The following is a 21,861-nucleotide window of genomic DNA, read 5'->3' as shown; positions in this document are numbered from 1 at the left end:
AAACTCCAGGCCCAGAGAAGTTAAGTCAGTTGCCCAAGGCCTGTCAGCCAAGAGGCAGGAAAGTGTACGGGCCACGAATGCAAGCCCAAGTAGGCCTGATCCCAGACCCAGCGATCTTGAGCTAACTTTAAAAAGCGTATTCTTTTCTGCTGGGTAGAATGAGAGCTATTTGCCCCTGCTAAATACTCATGATAATTTATCTTTAGAAAACCGGTTTTTCCAACAATTCATTATTCAGAGCTGCTTCTCCTACCGCTGCTGTTAACATTAGCTTTGGATGTGCTAAGGACGAGAATGGGCAGTGTGTGACTGCTGTGGTCTCATGAAGGAGGCGCTTTCTGGCAAGAAAGACAGGATGCTTACAATCTCTGAGGGAAGGAGAAGAAAGACTAAAGGGGGAGACTCACCCCACCCCCAATGAAGGGTGAAGAAATGGCTGTTGGTCACAAACAAGGGCACCGCAGGCCTCTCTTTTGGAGGACCTCATTCACGCACGCCCTGGTGAGGCTCCCTGGTTGGGATGAGACTGCGGACAGGGTCCCATAAGTTTAAATTATTTACTGACTGCTGAGTGATATGGTCCTGGGAATCAATCTTTTTTTGAGTATTTACTCCTTTCAGAGGCACTGTCTATACCAGGGTTTTTAAACATGAGCCATGGATGTGATTCCAAGAGGATATTAACTTTCCACAGAAAGCTTTTTATTGTGCTAATTAAACTTTCCTGAGTCTCAACTGACCCATCTGTGAACTGAGGATGGTTTTTGCTTACTTTCTTTCTTTTTCTCGGTGGGGGTGAGAGGGGAGGGGGGAGCGGGGGTGGAGAGACAGACCGGGGGCTGGGTAGGAAGGAACAGAGGGAGAAGGAGATAATCTTAAACAGGCTCCATGAGGTTCAATCTCAGCACCTTGAGATCGTGATCTAAGCCAAAATCATGAATCGAGTCAGATATGTAACTGACTCAGCCACCCAGGTGCCCTTTTTTTGGTTGTTGCTTTGTTTTTTGTTTTGGGGGGGGGTTTGCATTTTTTTTTTAAACGTTTCTATAGAATCAGTTACTATGAAGTACTAGAGCTTCTATAGAGAAAGGAGTGACACAAAATTCAAGCCCTTAGTTTGATCAAAAATGTTATTTTTGTAGGAGAGGAGGAAGAAGGCAATTCCACATAAACTTTCCGATCGTTCCATTAAATTTGTCTTTTGTGTGTTCATATCATTTTCATTTGTTTGCTTTTGGAGGGTAATAGAATTTTGTCTTCCTAATGGCTATGAAGTAAAAGCAATAATTAAATATTATGCATAGTCCTGTCTCCATAGTTAAAACAATGCACTTTTTATAAAAAATACCGCTTTCAGGGGAGGGGTGTGGTTTTTAAGGCTTTCTCCATATAAGTGTGCTATTAATTTGTTTTATATTCTTCACTGTATAGAACAGATAGAGTTTACATTTTATTTGTATGCATTAGGGTTGCCAGATAAAATACAGGATGCTCGGTTAAATTTGAATTTTGGATACACAGCAGAGTCGTATCTGAACTTCACATTTAACTGGAGTCCTGCATTTTATCTGCTAAATCTAGCCACTTTTAGGTGGACATATCCCCCAGTTCTTCATATCAGTCGCTAAGTGGCTGCTCACCTAAACTAGGGGACTGAGCTGGCTCTGATGCGGGCTCATGCTTGCTCCTGGGGACAGATAGGAGTGGTTTTAGCTCTCTGAGATCAGGCAGCTTTCCTGGAAAGATTTTCAGAATCTATTATCAATGTAATCATCATGAAAATATTTGATGAGAACACTGCCTCACGCTGTATAATAAATTTAAGTAGAAAAGTCAAAGCAGTGGTATTTTCGTCAGGGCTTTGGATGTCAGGAGAAAATAGTTCCACACTCAGCGAATATAGATAGGTCTGTTTTGGGCTGTGTTAAATCCAATTGTGTGGAGGTTCTGAATAATCAGGAGTGACAGCATAAGCACTTTCTCTTCAAAGTGATTTTACAGAAAGCATTATTTCCTAAGGAAAGTACACATATAGCCCTCATAATGCTGAAGGAGCACTAACGTATCAATTTATTGGTGCTGGTGTTGTGAGCTGGAGTTGCAAATTGTATTCAGATTTTAAACTTCACTCACACTTGCTGCTGGGGGAAGCTCCCTTCCCATGATAAAGCTTCTTTCAAAAAAAAATCTAGAAAGTTTTCTATAGTTCCCGTGTGAGAGAGCCTTCAAGGCTCTTGCTGAGGGTTCTAACTTCACTTTGAGAAGCCAACTCAAACATGATGAAAAACAATAGTTTAGTTTTCCTCAATAAAAAGGGGGGTGGGGGAATATGAGTTGGGCTGTGTAATTTCAGCTTCCCTAAATAAGCCCTTTGGAAAGTTGTGGGTGGGAGCAAGCGTGTGATTTTGGTCTTGGCGCACAACTTTGGAACTAACTTTTTTTTTTTTTTTAAATGTCTACCGTGGATTTTCAGATTTCTCCCCTGTACGATTTGTTCCATAGCTAAGTAATGGGTCTGATGTGGGTGCCAAATTTTTCGACAACTTTTACTTTCCAGAGGAGGGTTAAATAGTTCTCTGAATAACTTGAAAGAAAAAAATTTCAAGGTTTACCACAGTGCTTAGTCACAGGCTAAATGTTTTCAAGAGTTGTATTACTTTGAGCCTATTTAGTCTCAGGAATATCCCCCAAGAAGGACAGAGCAGAGAGTTCAAAATGGGCTCCTTCCGAAACAGAGATAGCATAGTTTGCACTGGAGCGTGCGTTCGTGTTAGCTTTCTGTGGTCTTTCTTATGTGCCGAGTCTTGCTTAGCGGCATTCATGTGTCACCTGCTCTCCATAAATCATCTTGGACGCAGCAAGGTTGCTGACTCATGAATCCCTCGTGTTTTCATACTGTTTGTGTTAAGTTTTGGTACCGTTCACAGAGAAGTAGCGGCCATACCCCTTCTGACTTTAAGGAGTACGGACAGATAGGTACATTTTGTGGATGTTTTTCCTTTCACCAAAAAAAATTTATGCCTCCTGTGAGCAGGCAGAGTCATTTTCATTAAAAAGTAAACCCCGAATCAATGGCCACAGCTCAGCTCACCCTTGTCTGAGAAGGTTGACATCTCTCTCTTGCGTCTTAAATCTTCCCCACTCTGCCTCTAAATATGATCATCGCCCTATTTAAAATGAAAACAGAGAGTCTTCTCTCACCTTGTTTAATCACTGTCCACGCTGCTTTTTACCACAGAATGTTCTAAACCAGTAGCCGGTGTTTGCCATCCCTGTCACTCGTGGTTCTGTTGTTCTGGGGTAGGTCTGGTGACGCCACCAGGTACGACTGAGACTAACCTGGCCTCTGCGTTGCCGTCCAAGCAAATGCTCTCCTGAGTACACTGTGAATGACACGCATTCCAAAAAAGCACCCACAGGACACTTTCTTACCTTTGTCATTCTTTCTTCTCTTCTAGGTATCTCAGTAACGAAGAAGACACATACATGTAAGTAATGCATTTTTTTTTTAATCCAAAGTTTTCTGAAGAGTTGGAATTCGCATATGTCTGGCTGCTGTGACCCTTCAAGTATAAACTAATGTTTCAGCTGTGATCCATGGTCAACAGAGGTCATACTTCTCTACCTGTAGTGGTCGGAAGTGGTGCATCTCCACCTGTTTGTACTGAGTGTGTGTTAAAGAGAGTCTAGCCATAGTCTGCTGAATTCTAGTGATTCAAGTCATTAGTCTTTAGAAAAATCATCAAATCTAGTCAGGAGGATCAATTAATTACTTACCGATCACCCCTATTCTGGATCCTTCTTAGAAGAGCTGGTATGTTTCTAGGAAACATCACCTGGATTTCTTTTAAACTTTGGTCTCCTTTTCCTCACCACCAGTTCACGATCTAGGCCGTTTTGTACTTGTGTCTGTGGGGCAGAGATACTGACTGGGAATCTAGGTGCTGTTGCTCGACCATGACTGTGGCCCACGAGGGCCCTGGTAAATGGCATCGGAAGTTTGATGTGGAAATGTGCGCTGGATTGACACTCTGTATTCATTCCCACTTCTCAGGTTCAACTGCTTTCATCAGTTGCCTTCATTCGAACTACACCATAAGTTTACAAACTCACGTCAATGTAAAGTGTTGTGATTTTGCAATCTGAGCAATAATGTTTGACTGTGCTTTGAACCTCAGGATGAGACTAATCCGTCATTGATGCAGGCAGTCAACTTTCACTGTACTTGACCAGCATATTTAGACTTTGAATTAGTAGTGTCATTAGAATTCGATAACTGTTTTAGACCATAGATATGTGCTATCCATGAGATGTGTTTGGGCATCCTTCTAAGGCAAGCAGTGGAGATATTTATGGCACAATTTAGGGCCAAAAAAAGATGAGTCCCCAAATTTTTCCTAATTATGCTTTTAAAACTTTTGGTTTCATGTGAAGCATTTGGGGAAAAAAAAATCTGTGTAACATCAAAGTAGTTTATCTTGTGCCTCAGTTGATTCTTGAAATCTGCTCTTGGGCTTGTCTGTCTGTCTATCTGTATTTGTAGCAAACAAAAAAGCAAAAAAAAAAAAAACAACAAAAAAAAAACCATTTAAAAAAAAAAAGAACACCCCACCAAATTCGATGGTGGCCTTTTAGTGCCCAGTCCTGCAGTCTCTCCACCTGGCTCTCCCATGGGCTTCAATGGAATGTTTGTTTGAGGAAATTAGTAAAGGTCAGGCCCGTAACGGACACATGATCAGGACAGCACCTCCATCTCAGAATGCACAGTTCCCGTTGGCTGTCCCTCCATCACGGTAGTCTGTGGCCCTTAGCTTTTTGGGGGTTGTTTTGTCGTCGTTGTTGTTGTTGTTCTTGCTGTTGTCGGTGCATAATTGAGCTCATGATGACTGAGAGATTGACAGTGCAGGAGACTGAAGTCCTCTGTATATCCGCAGGGCAGGCATGGTACAGAGCGCTTCCTTGCACAGCCTTGCCCATGAGCTCGTCCCTGGCCTGGAGGGACCCACTCTAGAGGTGGTAAGTAATTCAGTCTTTCTGCTAGCTCAGTCCTGGGCCTCTCCCGAACAGGAGCGGATGATTGTGCCTACTGTTGATGGTGGTTTGGGGTATGGACTCCTGGCCACCTGGCAATACACAGAAAGCCACTGATTATTTGCATTATGACTTGGCTCTTGGATAAGTGGATAAACCACTAGTTCAACTCCACTGGATACAAAGAGTGCCCCTCACCCAATAAGGCAGAGACCAGAGACGTTAGTAAATATATAGACCATCCATCCATGAGGACATTCAAGGAATTATCATCCCTGAGAATAATTTCATTGGCCTATTACAGAAACAATAACTTGTGGTCAGATTTAAATTCATGGAAGGATTTGGATGGCAGCATGGGAGTGGTAGCTAGTGAAGTAAATGCTGGTATTCCAGGAAGAGGCAATATAGCCAGGTTGGCCTTGCAGCCAAGGCTTAACTAACCCCACCAGATATGCCTGCTTGAAAAATAGAGCCAGAGTGGGTGGACTTTGATTGCCTTTCTAACTCTGGAAATCAGCAGGAAAATTCTTAGACATCAAGCATCAAATAAGTGTCGACAGACTTAAAATAAAGCTCATTTTATGTAATTCAAATATTAAATTGACAAAAAGAGATCAGAAATCACCTAGGGTTTTTTGGTTGATATTTACTTTCATGATTTAGGGGAGAGGGCCCATGATAAAGCAGACCAATGACAAGCTGGGAAGAACAGCAACTGAAACAGAGATTTGACACAAAACTTTGCACATGCCAAGAAGAAATTGAATTGTCCAAGTTGCGTGTTAGTGCAGGTCTTCAATGCCACTTCAATGTGGAGATTGTTTTTGTCACCCAACTCAGCAGACAACCCCTCATATTTCTGATCTTAGCATCTCTACAGGGCCTACCACTTGTGAGGAAGAAGAAAATCAATCAGTTCTTTCTCCCATAACAGTCACCCAAATGACTTCTTCTTTAGCATCTGTCGGATTTTTCTTGCAAACCAAACTGTCCTACCTTGCCCATAAGTTTTCTTAAGAGGTTAAATTCCAGCTCCTCTTAAAGCATCTTGACATCTGTTCTTCAAAAAGTTTCACTATCAGTGAAGTGTGTGAATTCATTTTTGTACTGTCGCAAGACTTCCATTTTTAGCCAGAGTTCTGGAAACCTTGGTCAAGGCTTGACTACATAATCATCGACAGCTGAAGTCACCCCGCATTAGCAATTTCAATCCAGGTTTCCTAAGTGCCCTCACAGAGAGATGGTTCAACTTACAAATTAACATGTACAGTTGTAGAATATATTATCAGACCAGAGTGTCAGCTCACAGGTACACCAGTCAGAGGTGCAAGAACCACAAAATGAACCTGAAGAGATGTGACACCTGATAGTATTTTAGGCCACCTCGTTATCTGGAAAGCATAGGTATTATATGCTTCTTTAAAAAAAATAAATAAATAAACAAATAAAAAATGCTTTGGGTGAGCTGAGCCAGAAATTCCCAGGAAAGGAAATCTGATTAGTACCTTCAGAGGAATTCACAAGTGTGGTCTTTGGAGAACTCAGATTCTCCAGAGTTCCTGAGAAGGGCACTGGTGGTGTTTGTCATTAACTTTACTTGGCCAGTGGGGGAAGGCAAAGCTTTGAGGTTTCTAGTACAAAGTCGTCGTGACCAACCTGGTCAGAGAATGCTTTCATTTGTGATATTCTTCAATTGGTGATAGGAAATGTTGCTGTTGCTTTTGGTATGTGAGCAGAAAAGGAAGTTTTTACTTGTGGGATAGGGACCTACGAGATAAATTTTACACTATGGTGTAGAATTTCAATTTAATCTTTGTGGTGATTATATAGCACCTGTATTTGGTTGGACACTTTAAAGATTGCTTTGACTTTGGTGTTTCACAAGTTTGTTCTGGTGTCTTTCCTGCTGAAATGGTATCATGTCGGATAAGTATCTCTTTCATGGCATCTACGGCTGTTTTGGTTTTTATTATTTGCCAAGGACAACTCATCACTTGCCCCTGACTTTTTAATCTCATTCTACTTGGATTGTTCTGCATACACTAAAATGTTAGAATATGATGGATTAAGAGGTGAAAAAGTAACAAATGCAACAGATCCTCTTAGTTCTTTCCAGCTAGAAGGAAGTTTAGCATCATGAAGTCATAACCTTAATGTATATATCAGCCAAGGGCCGCAGTGTAGACCCGAAGGGTACCAGGTAGACTGCTAGATAGTTTCCAGAAGCAGCAGATCATTGTCACTTCCTCCTGTTCTCATCCATGTTTCTATTCTTTATTCTTCCTGTGTAAGTCTGGTCTGCTTGTTTTCTTCTACACTCAGGAACAGGTACTTACTTTACACACGTATGAAAATTGCAGGCGACTCAGTAAAGCAGCCAGAAAAATGTATCAGTTTAATACGATTTAATGTCAGTTTTTCCCAGTAAATAACAAAGTAAAATGTGCTTTGGAGTCTTCTGAAATATTTTAATTTTAACATGAATAGCCACTAACGTCAATTTAGTGTGTTTTCAAATGTTTGTTTGTGGTAGGCTAATACCAAACATATAAAATTAAAGCACTATATTATTTATAAAAAGAGTTTAGTACTCAATATTTAAAATATTTTAGTACAAATCAGAATATTTCCTTGAGAAATAATCCTTTGTATCTGTAAAAAGAAAAAGTGTTTATTGCAGTCATTTAAAGTGGAATAGGTTAATGTATTCACTTTTCACCCCTAGAGACTTGGTTTTGAATTTGACTTAGAGAAAATTAGTTTTGAGGCCTCAACCTCCTCTCCTTAGGCATTTGTTGATATCACAAAACCAACCCAACAATTTGTCACGATTGTTGCCATTTACTCAGGAGGTCCAAGAACTAAAATAACCTTATTTTCTCGTTTTCTTTTCTTGTCCTTGAGGCCATTCCTTTTGATTGTAGACTCTTAACACAGCACCAAACTTAGGGCTCACCCACACTATTTTCACAGTCCAGGAAAACTCAGGAACCATTCTTGGCAAAGCTAATGGAAGGTGCTTTGGTTATATAGTTAATAGGTTGCCGTGACAACCCATGTGACTCACGGCATGACTCACAGCGAGTATAATTTCAATTGCTGCTGGCAGGGTGTATCATTAGGACAGGCCTGAGAAGAAGCCACACTGAACTTCTCTTAGTAGGCTTTCATCCAGATTCCACCTACCCATTGAGAAACAGAAAAGGGGATAACCCAGTGCTCACAAAGTAGCCAGAGGATTCATTTCTTCTCCAGGCTTCCTGAGGCTACTGGCCATCCCAGACATAAAGCTTGCTGCTGATGGTATGTGACCAAAAATAGATGCGATGCTGCCATCTTAGAGGGCTAACCAATGGACAACCATTTACTGAGAGCCTACTATGTGCCGGCAGGTTCTTTGCTCTCGAGGACCATACAGACTAGGTTGAAGGTGGGGCCCGGGGTGGGGATGGGGTAAGCGGGGTAATTCAGTCACTGAAAACACCAATGCCTCATGTACCACTTCTAGAAGATTGGGCTCACAACTGAAAAGCATACTTAGCTGCAAGTGCAGGAGAGGAGGAAAAAAATTAGACAATCCAGGATTTTGGACCATGATCCAGGGCATACAGCAGGGTGAAAGGAAAGGGAAAGATTTAACCCTGGGTGCTAAAAGCTCTCCCTGCTGCACATCTCCCATTCTCACCCAGAGTCACACCTATTTAGTCCCTTCAAGATCAGCCAGCCCAGGGAAGTAAAAAATCCCTAATACTGCCCAAAAATGTTTGCCTTGTTTAGACTCAGCCTGTGTGACTACAGCCAACCCTGCCTTAGCTTAACAGGATTTCTGGCTCATCATATTGAGATATAAATGGACTGCACTTGGCCCTGCCACTCAGTTCTTCCAAGGTAGAAGATTTGCATAGCCTGAAAACCCACAGTTTATTCCATTCAAAAAAAAAAAAAAAAAAAAAAGGCCCAGAATATGTAGTTAAGTGTTTCCATCAGAGCCTCTAGTTGATTCAAGTTTCTTCTGTTAGTAGGACATCAGATCCATGAACTGAATTTGGAGAAGTATTTGAGTTCCTATTTCATAACACAGGTTCAAAAGGGTAAATTGAGATGGCGAGGAGCTCCTTAAAAAGTCCATGATCCCTAGTCAGGAGAAAACACAGGTGCCTGGCCTATCGGGCACTGGCATGTACTAGAGATTATCTATTTAGTAAAACTCTTACATGTGGTTGTCTCACTCTTTAAAGAATGCTGGGTGTCAGGGCCACCTGGGTGGCTCAGTGGGTTAAAGCCTCTGCCTTCAGCTCAGGTCATGATCTCGGGGTCCTGGGATCGAGGCCCGCATCAGGCTCTCTGCTCAGCGAAGAACCTGCTTTCCCCTTCTCTCTCTCTGCCTGTCTCTCTGCCTACTTCTGATCTCTGTCTCTGTCAAATAAATAAATAAAATCTTTAAAAAAAAAAGAAGAAGAAGAAGAAGGCTGGGTGTCTGTTGCAGAGTTTCACATTACTATTGATTCGGCGAAGGCAGGAATCTGGGGTAGGAGGAGAAATACCAGGAGATAGGAACTGCCAGCCCTGAGTGGTTAATTCTAATAGTTCAGGTGCTCTGCTTCATGCTTTACATGCATGATCTCATGCAATCTTCTCATCAGCTCATGAGCCTTGCTCTACCTAGGTCCCCATTTTGGATGAGCAAAATTATCCTAGAGATCAGCAACTTCAAGAAGTGAAAACGCTGACAAACTCATCCATCTGGTGATGGGCAGAGTCAGGTCTCAGAGTAGACTGACGCCTTCCACGCAAAGAAGCACCACGCCATTATCTCTGATCTCAATGTGAGGCAGTGTCTGTGGTGCACTTACAAAGCACTAGGTGCTTTTCTTAGCACTTCGTAAATGTTCATTTATTTCATCTTCACCGCAATCTTGTCAGGTAGGTCTCGCTACTCTCCACACTCTGCAGGTGAAAACTGAGGCCCAGGAGTCTACAGCAAGCTAGGACGGGATACAGCCAGGATTGAAAGCCACTCCACAGAGTCTCGATGCTGCTACAGTAACAATGTCAGTCCTCAGAGTGGTCCTTCCACTCTAAACCGTAGGAAGAAAGTCCAGTGTAATTGTCATTCCTACAACTGATTCGGGTTCTTGAAACCTAGGACTATGTTACCTGTAAAGTCTTCTAAGCTTGGTGAACCAACCGATTATAAAATAGAGGGATGTTATTCCTTCTATATGAAAAAAAGTTCATTTAAACTAAGTGGTCTACATAAAACCATGCTGTCTTTTTAATTCAAAATGATCTTCACTTCTCTTTTTAACAATCTAACCTCACTTATCAAAGAACTGGCATCCACTTGATATCATTGTTCATACAACTCAACTGATTCCATAATAAAATAGTTCAAAGGGTTCCTTTTGCTTCCAGATAGTTCTGTCCTCCACACTAGTAGTGATATGTATTTCTTAGAGCACAAATCTGTTTTTCACTGCCACGAAGTCTTTAATGGACCTCAATAACATTTGTAATAAATTTGTGCATTATTCTTTGGTCAAACCGTCTTGGTATTCGTGTGTAACTTTCATTGCCACTAAGGGGTAGTATGATTCAGGATACTGTGGTTTCTCTGAACCCTAACCAAAAACAAACAAAACCATGAAAGTAAAAAGAATGCCTAGGGAATTGAAATGCATACCAAAAGCATACATAAAAGAATTAAACATCTAGGTTTTGAGTATGTTTATGCATACCTGAACTTAACCTTAGATTTACAGTTATATCTGCTTCTCTCTTTATTGGGATCTGTTGTCCAAAGGCATAAAAACGTAGGAAAAACGGAGATGCTAATGTGTTTGAAATATGAAGAAACTTACTGTTCTGCATTAACTTTATTTACAAATTACACAAATTTTTTAATAGTAACTCTGTCAGCTATGCTGCCAGGAAGTTGGTATACTTGTAGTCACACGATCCTCTTTGATTATAATTGATGTCCATATCTGCATGTTATGGTACCTGAGGTTTTTATTTCCAAGCTCTTTGATGACCCTTTTTCCTAGATTCCCCACAGTGGAATGTTTTCCACTCACTTCACCTCCCCCTCTGAGTAAACATTTTTCCTCTGAGAGACGGATAGCCTTTTCCCTTGTATTACTTATTCATCTCCTGGGCATTCACTGTAGCTCCTAATGTCTTAAGTAGTTGAGGAACAGAAAATGCTAGAATATGCAGGATTAAGCTGCAGATTCAGTGAAAGAGACTTACTCTGTAAGTCTTTCATTTTAAATGTTATATTTGTAGGAGAGAAGGAAGGGCTTGTATGGTAGCTAACCCAGGTCCCCGGAATCGGAGATCTGAGAAAGGAAAGCTGGAAAGCAGACCAGAGCCACTCCCTGGAGGAGGACCATGAGGCTGGGAGTCAGATCTTCTTCGCTTGGTATTTCTAACCCCTACTCTGTGCCCAGCATTGCATTAGGCACAGAGTGGTATAGAAAGCTTAACTCCTAACACTCACTGTCCAGTAGATCAGTCTGCATCTGAGGACTAAGGACAGACCCTCTTGAGGAAACTTTGGTTAATGATGGAATTGCAAGAAAATGCAGGGTTGTGACACAAGTCGGATTACCTGTATGAGTTGGGGATGCTGGTGGTGAGCTGAGCTCAGTTGAGAAGAGTAGCAAGGATTAGGTGTAATCAGGTGGATCAAGGGGTGTTTGGGGATGACTGTGTAGACCTGTCTAACTAGAATAGAGTATTAACAAGGATAAGGAAGGACAAGAAGAGCAGCGATAAGGTTTCAGCTTTATCTCAGAACCAGTGGGGAGCCACAGAATGTGTGTGAAAAATACACTGACCTTTAAATAATGCTTTTATTGCCACGGTCATTTAGTGAGTGTTACATAAAGCAGATGTTCCGTACTTCAGTCCCTTTTCCAAAATCAGACGGAATTCTTATCCTTAGAGAGAGGTTCTTCTCTGGCCTTTCCTCTGATCAACTGTGTAGCAAAAGTGCTTATGGGGCAGGAAAGATCTAGTCCAAAAGGGAAGGCTGTTCTGATTATTAAAGAGAAAGCGCGTTTTACTTTTTCTCCATCTTCCCAGGTTTAAGGTCTAATTGTAAGACCAGTTCTTGCCGTGCTGTCGAAATCAGAAGAAAGAAATGAGCTTGAAAAATACATATGCACTTTGAATTGCGTGGCTAGCGGTTCTCCTTGCTTTCTTTTATTCCTGCTGCGAATCGACCGGAAGCTACTCTAATACACCAGGAGCCGACGTCTTTCCAACCCTTTGTAACTCGGCCGCATGTAGCTGTGTAAAAATTGGAACCCCGAATTCTAAATCCTGCTCACCCCTTAGGTAGGCAGCTGTGTTGACTATGACTTTGTTCATCAGCACGAAGAATCATTTCCCTCACGTAGCTGGACAGTACAGTAAGGGGATAATCATACTTTCTTTTCTCTTTGTTGGTATTTCTTCATTTTCCAAGAATGAGTCCCTATCGTTTCACATAAGGAACGCAAAGATCCAGATGAGGTCTTGTCATTGGCTGCACGTTCACGAAAGTCTTCGGTATATAATGAACTCTATCGCGCCAACTTATCTGTCTCTCTTACACGGTGTCTTTTTGTGCCGACAAAACTGAAAATTCACTTTCCCTCACCAAGTCGGGGCGTCGGGATAATTGATTGTTACCAGTCTCTGCTGTTAGTAGACAAGATAACACCAGTGCCTCTGGAGAACGGGTGAAAACTAAACTCTGTCCCCCGAGGCCAATGAAATAGCTGTTTGGTCCCTTGTGTGAAACTTCCTAATAACTTAACTGGGCAGCCTCTGGGTCCCTGGAGGGTTTCTCCACAAGAGTATTCCCTCTCTTTGTTAAGATTGCTTATTAAAAATGATTTTATAATGAAGTTGCCTCAAATAGCAGCTCTTTTCCTGGTTGTCCTTGAAGCTGTGGTGAAGAATCTTAGAGACAACTGTCTAGGGTTTTCCTCCTTGTTAAAAACTTCTCTTACCACTGTTACTCTTGATTTTTTTTAAGGAAACAAAGTCTAACTGACACAAGTCCCTCTCCGGTTGATTATGTCGCTTAAAACCCGGTGCAAGGCATTATCGGTAGTTAGGTTTGTCATTCGGGCTCAGGAATCGAATTGATCTGCGCGGATGGAGGACATTTGAGTCTGCGGTGGGAACGAGGCTGTCGGGCTTCCCCAGGAGAGCGGCGGCTGGGGAATGCCATTGCTAACTCTGCCCCCGACTCCATCCAAGCAGGGATTTCCAATTATTTTCTCTCTTTGGTCCTGGATTTCTCCGATCTGCAAACTAACCAATTTCCTGCCATGGGGGACCGTCATGAAGAAGAATCAAACAATAAAAAATAATTAGTACTGCATTCCTTGCTATCCGGGCGCTGTATAGATTCAGACTTCTAACAGATGTGGACAAGTAAGAGAAAAATCCCTTTTGGTTGTTGTTGTCCACATCATCAGCTTGCCTTTGGGTAATGAAGAGGCTTCAATATGCTGGTGTCCTTATTGATTTTTAAAGATTTTATTTATTTATTGGAGAGAGAGTAGCAAGAGAGAGCACGAGCAGTGGGTGGAGAAAGGGAGAAGCAGACTCCCTCTGAGCAGGGAGCCTGATGCTGGGCTCGATCCTAGGACCCCGGGATCATGATCTGAGCCAAAGGCAGATCATGAGCCACCCAGGTGCCCCATGCTGATAAAGAATGATAAAGCAGATGTCAATAGGGCTTACCATTGGAAGCATCTACTTCAGACTTGGTGTCCCAGTGGCCAGGTGACTCAGGAAAGAGCCACAGCATAAAGTTGTTAGTGACAGGTTCAGTTTGAAGTATTTTTCTAACTTTAAATCTTGTCAGACCGTAAATCCACAGAGCAGAGTATCCCAGATGCAGCTTGGCACTCCTTTTGCTTTGCAGTGTGAATATAATACACCAATAGTAAAGGGGACCACTGTGAACCTTTTAGTGGGGAGATCAGTGTGGTCTGGCTGTGCTAAGAATTATAGTGTGCTAAGTTGTACCAAGAACATGCCTTGGCTAAACGCTGTTCTCTAGGACCAGGTATAGTCGAAAACACTCCCTTTATGTACAACAATTCCTGTTGCTTCCTTTCTCAAATAAAAAGAAAAGAAAGACTATATGACCTGCTCTGGAATCCCACTGCCAGCAGGATCTTCTTATTCCCCCGCCTTAATAACCTTCTAGTGCTTTGCAGTACCTCAGGAGTCTACACTTCTTAGTATGGTGTTCAAGGGCCTTTGCAATCTGATCGTAATCTTTCTACTGCTCATTCCTTGACTTCTATGCTGGTAGTTTCTGCCATCCTCAGTGACCAGTTTCTGCAAGGTTGTACATGGGCATACCTCAGTGCCTTTGCTTCTATTGTATCTTGTTTGTCCTGGAATGTCCTTCACCAACTTCGGGACCTGTAGAATTCTTTTTTTAAGATTTTATTTATTTATTTGACAGACGGAGATCACAGAGAAGCAGACAGAGAGAGAGGAGGAAGCAGGCTCCCTGCTGAGCAGAGAGCCCGATGCAGGGCTGGATCCCAGGACCCTGGGATCATGACCTGAGCCGAAGGCAGAAGTTTCAACCCACTGAGCCACCCAGGCGCCCCAAGGGACCTGTAGAATTCTTACTGCTCCACCAAAGGCCAACATAAATAGCATCTGCCATGAAAGCCTTCTCCAACTACCAACCCTCCCCCCTTTGTTAAATTGCAAAGTAAACTTTGTTACTGCAGCTTCTCTGCCCCCACAGTACATGGTTAAGGTGACAGTACAAAAAGTCTATTGTAGAATAGTTGTTGTTTATGTAGCTTTGTCCTAGATATGCTTTAATTATCTTTATATCCCTTAGGCTTAGCAGAATGATTGGTATCTACTATGTGTTCAATTAATATCTGTAGATTTTAAATAAGAATGTCTGTGCATGTGTGTGTGTGTGTTGTACATGCACAATTTTATGACCTCACGTTCTTCTTGCAAATTTGAATCTCGGGAAAAATAATTAATCTTTTCATTGTTAACAGCAAAAAGGAAAAACAGATATTTAATATTTGAAATTATCTTGTGAGATTTGTTCTGTATTATTTTGGAAACCAATACTACAACTCAAAGGGCTCCTTGATGTCTGGCAACTTACCCTATGTATCTGGAGTCTCAATTTTAGAAACTTTAGGCTTTAAAGTTTCTTTTTGCAGAGTTAAGACCGAATCTCATCCAGAAGGCTTAAGAGTACTTACTTTTGTTCTAAAATGAAGAACGTGTTATTTTTCTGATTGACCTCTTAAACATTTGTCTGCATTATCAATACAAAATTTTATAAGCTACATACTCAGATTTACAGAATGAAAAAGAAAGAGACATTTTCAGTTGCCATTGTCATCTACTCAAAGGCAAAGGAGGGGGCACCTGGGTGTCTCAGTCAATTAAGCATCCAACGCATGATTTGGGCTCAGGTCATGGTCTCCTCGGATCCAGCCCTACCTCAGGCTCTGAGCTCAGCAGATGTCCGCTTGAGATTCTCCTTCTCCCTCTGCCCCTTCCCCCATACACTCACACTCTTTCTCCCTCTCTAAATTAAATAAATACATATTTTTTAAAAAAAATAAAGGCAAAGGAGAAAACAACCTGCTAGAGAAAAGAATCGGCCAATCTCTCCACGAATGGGAAGTATATCCTGTCAAGAAAAATATCCTGTATTTGTCTGGTGTGTAGAGGGAGAAGTGATCCTGATATGTTAAACAATTTGAGAAGTAGATGCTTCGATAATCCTAGATTACTTACTGAGTCTGAAGGTAAATTCTGGAAACAAGTGACATTTATTTGTTCAAAGCCGGAGCACATGACATTGCTGTGTTTGGTCTGGAATGTAAGTGTGTTTCCTTAACTTAGCAGGGACCAGTGATTTCAAAACTCCGGCCCACTTGAGAAGTAGCTGCTCACAACCATGGTTTGTCTCCCTTTCCTTGGAATTCTCTGCCTTTTAAACTTTAGGAACAGTTTCCTCCCTTCTTTTGTTTGTAACCGCCCCCCACCCCAGTCAAAACAAAAGGAGCCAAATTATCCCCTGCAGTATCAATTCCTTGAGTGGAAACCTTGCTTATAAATGAGAGGATGAGATGTGACCCAATAAAAGAATCTATTTTTATTTTAATTTTAATTTATTTCCTGGTGGCCCTTTATGCCTCCTTAGGCGATGACCTAACCAATTCTATCTTAACACTGATTTTTTTTTTTTTTCCTTCCAAGGTCAAAAAGCACTTTGGAATTATTATAAGAGGAGAGTAAATGTTTTCTTGCCTTGAATGGAAAGCCCATCTCTTCATAGGAAATGTAAAGTCTGGCTTTCTCAGCTTCACACTCATTCTGTCGTGAGGCTTTTATCAGCAAGCTAAAGGAGAACAGGAGGAAGGAAGAAGATCTTTGATTTCTGGTGGAGACACTGTCTCTTGTGGCCTCTTTCATCCCTCCTCTTTCTCAGGTGGGAGTCTTTAATAACACAGTGAGAGGAGCGGTCTTCATCTTGGGCTGCAGTTTTGCACAGCCAAGTGCAATCAAAGTGGAAACTGTCCTAGAAGGCACTCAACCTGTGGTTTTCCAGGTGGGACAAGGGAAAACGGCTACACCATCACACATAGACCCATACCCCCACACGCGCCCCACCCCCTGCCACACATACTCACACAAAAGAGTTCTGACCGCTATCTCTAAATCAAAGAATTTTCCGTGGCCTGATTTGTGGAAGTTACCTAATCCTGCCTATAATTGGGGTGATTTGAGAGATGGGAAAATGTTCTCATTTTCATTATGGGAATCACTGGGGGACAGTATCATTGAGAAGAATATGCATTTATTGCCCTAAATTGCTTTACCTGAGATACTACTGGTATGTTTCACTTAAGTTAAATTTCTAATGAACAAAATGACCGATGTGGGTCCCATTCTCAGAGATTCTCCCAGGGCTCAAGGTACTCCTTAATGGTCAGTGAGTTCTTCTTCATTCATCCCAGAGTTTTACTTATAAGGAAAAATTCCAGAATTGAGTTGAGTTAATATGCCCCTGAAACACAGAAGAGCCAACTTCTAACATTCTGCACGTGGTTAAAGGATCTACACGCTGTCCATGGTTCGTCTATATTAATACAGTAGTAAAACCTCATCACAGAGTTCCTTGCATTGTAGGATCATCATGAAGTGAACTCACCTTGTCATGCCAAACTTAAACAACTTCTGGAACCAACCTTCTCGGCATAAAGGCCAGGCTGGGTCTACCTCACACCAAATAAAGTGAAGTTCTACCATATTCTCATCTAAAATTCACCATGATTCCTAACTTGTCACCCCTACCTTTAAATAAATGGGTAGCTTAGATTGGGTTCCCCAGAGAATAGACTCCGACCTGTGCCTACAGGAAGTTGATTGGGAAGTGCTGTTAGGAACAACACCTGGAAAGGGTGAAGGAAGCTGGATTGGGAGGAGAAACTGACCTGACATGCACTTGCAGCCCGAGTTCCGCAGATGCTGCAGGGAGAGGAGAAACGGGGATAACCCTTGAGATACGTCCTAAATTGAGGCAAGGGGATTGGATATTCTACTCTGCATCAACTAGCCCCAGAATGCCAGCTTGCCACAGGGAGGGGTGTAACATTGGGGAAGGCAAGCTCCGCTTAGCTGAAGGCAAGTCTCGGGTGTGAAACATTGGCAGTCAACACTCCAGGCCCCAAGGAGAATAAGGCCCTCGATTCTGGGAGGAGGGAGGGATCTGGGTGGCGCCCCACAGTATCACTCAAGGGGGGCCAAAATAGACATTAAATTTAACTTTGGTGAAAATCATGTTTGCTGTATTTAAAATGACACAAATTTTATTGCTTAGCTAGGATGTAAACTAATAAAATATATGCTTGGCCTCAAGCATATAGTATACCAGAAGAGCAAATGCTAAAGAAAAAAAAAATGTGGTTTTTTGGGTTTTGTTTTGTTTTTGTTTGTTTGTTTGTTTTTGTTTTTTCCTGTTCAGTGAGGTTCTTCGTTAGAATTTCTGGTCCTGGATGTGTGCATTATAAATCATATGCTTGTGCAATTCCATGTAATGTTTTATTTTTCCACACATGGACATTCCAGAGAGTTAACACATTTTTCTCAATTATAAACATAACGCATTTCCAACTCTTTCACCTCATGTGGAACGTTTTCACACAGTAACAAAGAGAATGCCTGCAAAGAACTAATTATACATAATACACGTTACTTTTCAGATTTTGACAGTCACTTCTGTCTTATATTTGAGATATATTATCTGAAATATTTTGCAGGTCCTTTTTGTGTATATAATGTCTCTCTTTCTAGTGGTTTATGGAGCTCCACGCTCATTCTGTCTGTTAGCAACTCCTTGCAGATGAACTCAGGATTAAGCTGGAGATTAGGGGTGGCTGTCAAAGACAGAACCCTCGGGAGCCAATAATCCCATCCCCCAACTGTTGTCTCACAAGAAAAAGCTTCTCAGGAGTAATTAGTGATAAGGTACACGATGAATTTTAGTTTCCTTCCTCAAAATTTTGACCTAAACTCTGATTTAGTGAAATTTGACTTCAATTTGACTTCTAAGAATGAGAGTTCCCAACAGGAGAAAATCGATCCAAACTGTGTTCATAGAGTATTATATCAGGAGAGAAAGAACAGTTTCCACTCTTTCCTCGGTTGTTCAAAATACATCTCCCACCACCAACATCCAAAATTCTAAAGCCCCAAGTGTTCCTTCATGTAATTGTCATAGTTCAGAATACACCTATTCCTTCCAGAATCAGAAGCTTGAGACACCTTGCAGATCTGAACAAGGCTTTCCGGTTTCAGAGATCCTGAAGGTTCAGACGTATATCTGAACCTGTAGAGTTCAGATGGAGTCAGGATTTATCTAAGTGGAATTCAATCTGTCTTGCTTTCCTAGGTTTAGTTTCTGCCTGGGAAAAGAGGGGCCCTTTCAGGTTGATAGTGAAGTTAATTCAGATTATTTTTTCCCTTCCTCAAAGAGAATCAATAGACTGTAGAAACTCTTTCCCTGGTGTGAAAGCTTCCATGGTTCCAGCCGCTCCTAACTGGGAACATCCCCAGCCGTTCTTCTGGAGATCCCTGTGTCTGAACCCTGTGAAAGGGATTCTGATGGTGCCCATGGATGTCCATGGCAGCCTGATCAGTCTGGCCTGGGTATTGCCATAATAATTACAGGGTCCTGACAGCAGATTTTCTTTTTTTTCTTTCTTTCTTTCTTTTTTTCTTTCTTTTTTTTTTTTTTTTTAAGATTTATTTGGCAGAGAGAGATCACAGGTAGGCAGAGAGGCAGGCACAGAGAGGGGGAAGCAGGCTCCCTGCTGAGCAGAGATCCCGATGCGGGGCTCCATCCCAGGACCCTGAGATGGTGACCTGAGCCCAAAGGCAGAGGCTTTAACCCACTGAGCCACCCAGGTGCCCCCTGACAGCAGATTTTCAAGTGGCAAAATTACTGGGAGGACCATCTCCTGAAACACCCTTGGGAGAGGAACCCCCCGTATGCTCTACCAAGTAACCCAACTAAATTTGCCATTTCACAGATGTCTGACCCAACCCATCCAATTACAAGTGTTGTGTAACTACTCCACTTCTTCATAAGACAAACTGATAGTTAGTGTAAATTACAGTGATTTTTTTAATATAAAGGTAGCTAATGAGCTGAAATGTAGTTGCTATTTTCAATGGACAGTGTGAACATGCTCAATTTTTTCCTGGGAAAAATAATAACTCCATATATATGTATATGACTGTGTGTATGTGTGTGTGTGTGTGTGTGTGTGTGTGTGTGTGTGTGGCTTTGCTTTTTTTTTTTTTTTTTTTTTGCCAGAATTTCAGTGAGTGATTCACATTACTGTCGATTACACACCCTTGTTATGTATTACATCCAGCAGGCAGCTGTCCAGGAAAACACAAGTCTGAAAATGCTTCTGTTTTAAGAAAATTAAATTCATCGTTGCTCCTCCTATGGGCATGTGCAGCAGGCAGGAAGCCTCCGCTTTCTTGCCAAACAAAGGGATAAGGCCTTGCCTTCCTTTATCTGGATTAAATAGGCAGTCTGACATCTTGAGATCCTGATACCAATGCCCAGATGCAGGGCTTGGTTTTGGTTTCTAAATGGTCTTTTTTTGTTGTTTGTTTCCGTGTGTGTTACAAAACACAGATTGGTGTTATAAAACAGTATTTCTAGTTATGAGTCACAGCAGTGCCTGTGTGTTACCAGAGGCTGCGTGAGGCTGAATGTAGAAACGGTTGCTTTCCTCCTTCCCAAAGCCAGCCTGTGACAGCTTAGGGCTCTTAGCCCTATTTACAAAATGGGCCTCCTTGTCTCTATATTCAGTCAGATGCCTTTTTTTTTTTTTTTTTTTTTTTAACTTTGGGTAAAACTACAGCTGAAAATGCCACATCTGCTTTGGGGATGCTCTGTGGTCCAGTAAATTCAGCTTCTGTATGGGCAAAATGAGGACTGCCAGGCTTTCTCAGATGTATTCTTCCTGGGACTCTTACAAAGTTTAACAGAACATCCTTAAGGCAAGCAGGTACAGTGGCCTAAATCGTTCATGCATTTGAGAAAATTATGAGAATTAGTTGATGTTTCCAGTTCTGAGGCTTTAACTACATTTGAATCTGATTCATAGAATCAGACAATTCAAATAACGAAATACTGGCTAGCTTTGAAGCTCAGCATCACATTATCTGTGTTCCAGATGTATTGTGTCTAAGTAATGGTGGGATCTAAAATAAACATTTGAAAGACAATTTTGATTTGAGTGAAATCAGTTTACCTCTGCCCTTATTTAGATGCAGAGTCAAGCCAAAAATTGAAAAAATATATATATTTTTTTAGAAGATGGATGGAATTTGGATATGGACTGGTATTTTAGAAGCTATTAAAGAATATTTCCTTAATATTGTCAAGTGTAGTAATGACATGATTTCTATCAGAGATGAAGACTGAAGTAGTTAGAGGTGAAGCAACAGCATATCTTGAGATTTACTTAAAATGCTCCAAAACAATAAAAATTTAAAAAAATAATAAAAATAAATATATTGAGATGGGGCTGGGAATAGGTGAAACAAGAGTAGGAAAACATTTATTTTACCAGGAGGGAGAGGGTGAGTCCATAGAGCTGTATTCAAGTTTTGTGTGAATGTGAAAATTTTTTAATAGATGAACTTTTTTTCACCTTCTTGTCTGTGATTTCTGAGGTGATTAGATTTACAAAGGAAGGTTGACCACCTTGGGTCATTAGTATTTGATGAGAAAAAGGTGACACCAATGAGCATATCGGGTTTGGAAAGTTGACAGTGTTCTCTTAAACTGCATAAATACCTGCATCTCTAGAAAAATTATGCATTAGTTGTTAGCATACACGCTAATAAAAGTTGTCTTTTATAATAAAGTTCCTTCACCTTTGCTTCAGGTTGGAAAAGAATATGCGTGTTAGCTGCTCTTGTTTTTAAGTTTCTCCATTGTTCTGGTCATGAAGACCCAGATTTGAGAGTGGATCGGAGAGAGAATCAGGCGGTCCGCACCGCCCTTATGCGAGCTGGAGACGTTTTCTCAGGGAGGTAGAACGCGTCTTGTTCAGAAGCAGTTGCACTGGCTTTTACAGAAGTAGAAGCAAGACTGGAACCCTTCAACTCTGTCATACCACCTCAGTCCCGTCCTTTAAAATACTCATTAACAAGCCATCCTCTGGGGATCAAAGCAGTTTTCTAAATCCAGACCAGGGACTGCATGTGAGATGTTCAATAAAGGAAAAA

General features: G+C 41.5%; 1 protein-coding gene across 2 annotated transcripts in view; it reads left to right on the top strand.

Annotated features, from left to right (window-relative positions):
* Positions 1-21,861, top strand: part of RORA (RAR related orphan receptor A) — a 706,076-nt gene that overhangs the window by 522,220 nt on the left and 161,995 nt on the right. For both annotated transcript variants that reach the window (XM_032341460.1, XM_032341461.1), the window contains exon 2: positions 3,459-3,488. In XM_032341460.1, coding sequence (XP_032197351.1) covers positions 3,459-3,488 — 30 coding nt within the window. The remainder of the gene's footprint in view (positions 1-3,458; positions 3,489-21,861) is intronic.

Source organism: Mustela erminea, chromosome 5 (genome assembly GCF_009829155.1).
Source record: "Mustela erminea isolate mMusErm1 chromosome 5, mMusErm1.Pri, whole genome shotgun sequence".
Lineage (NCBI taxonomy): Eukaryota > Metazoa > Chordata > Mammalia > Carnivora > Mustelidae > Mustela > Mustela erminea.
This window is presented reverse-complemented; position numbering and strand designations above follow the sequence as displayed.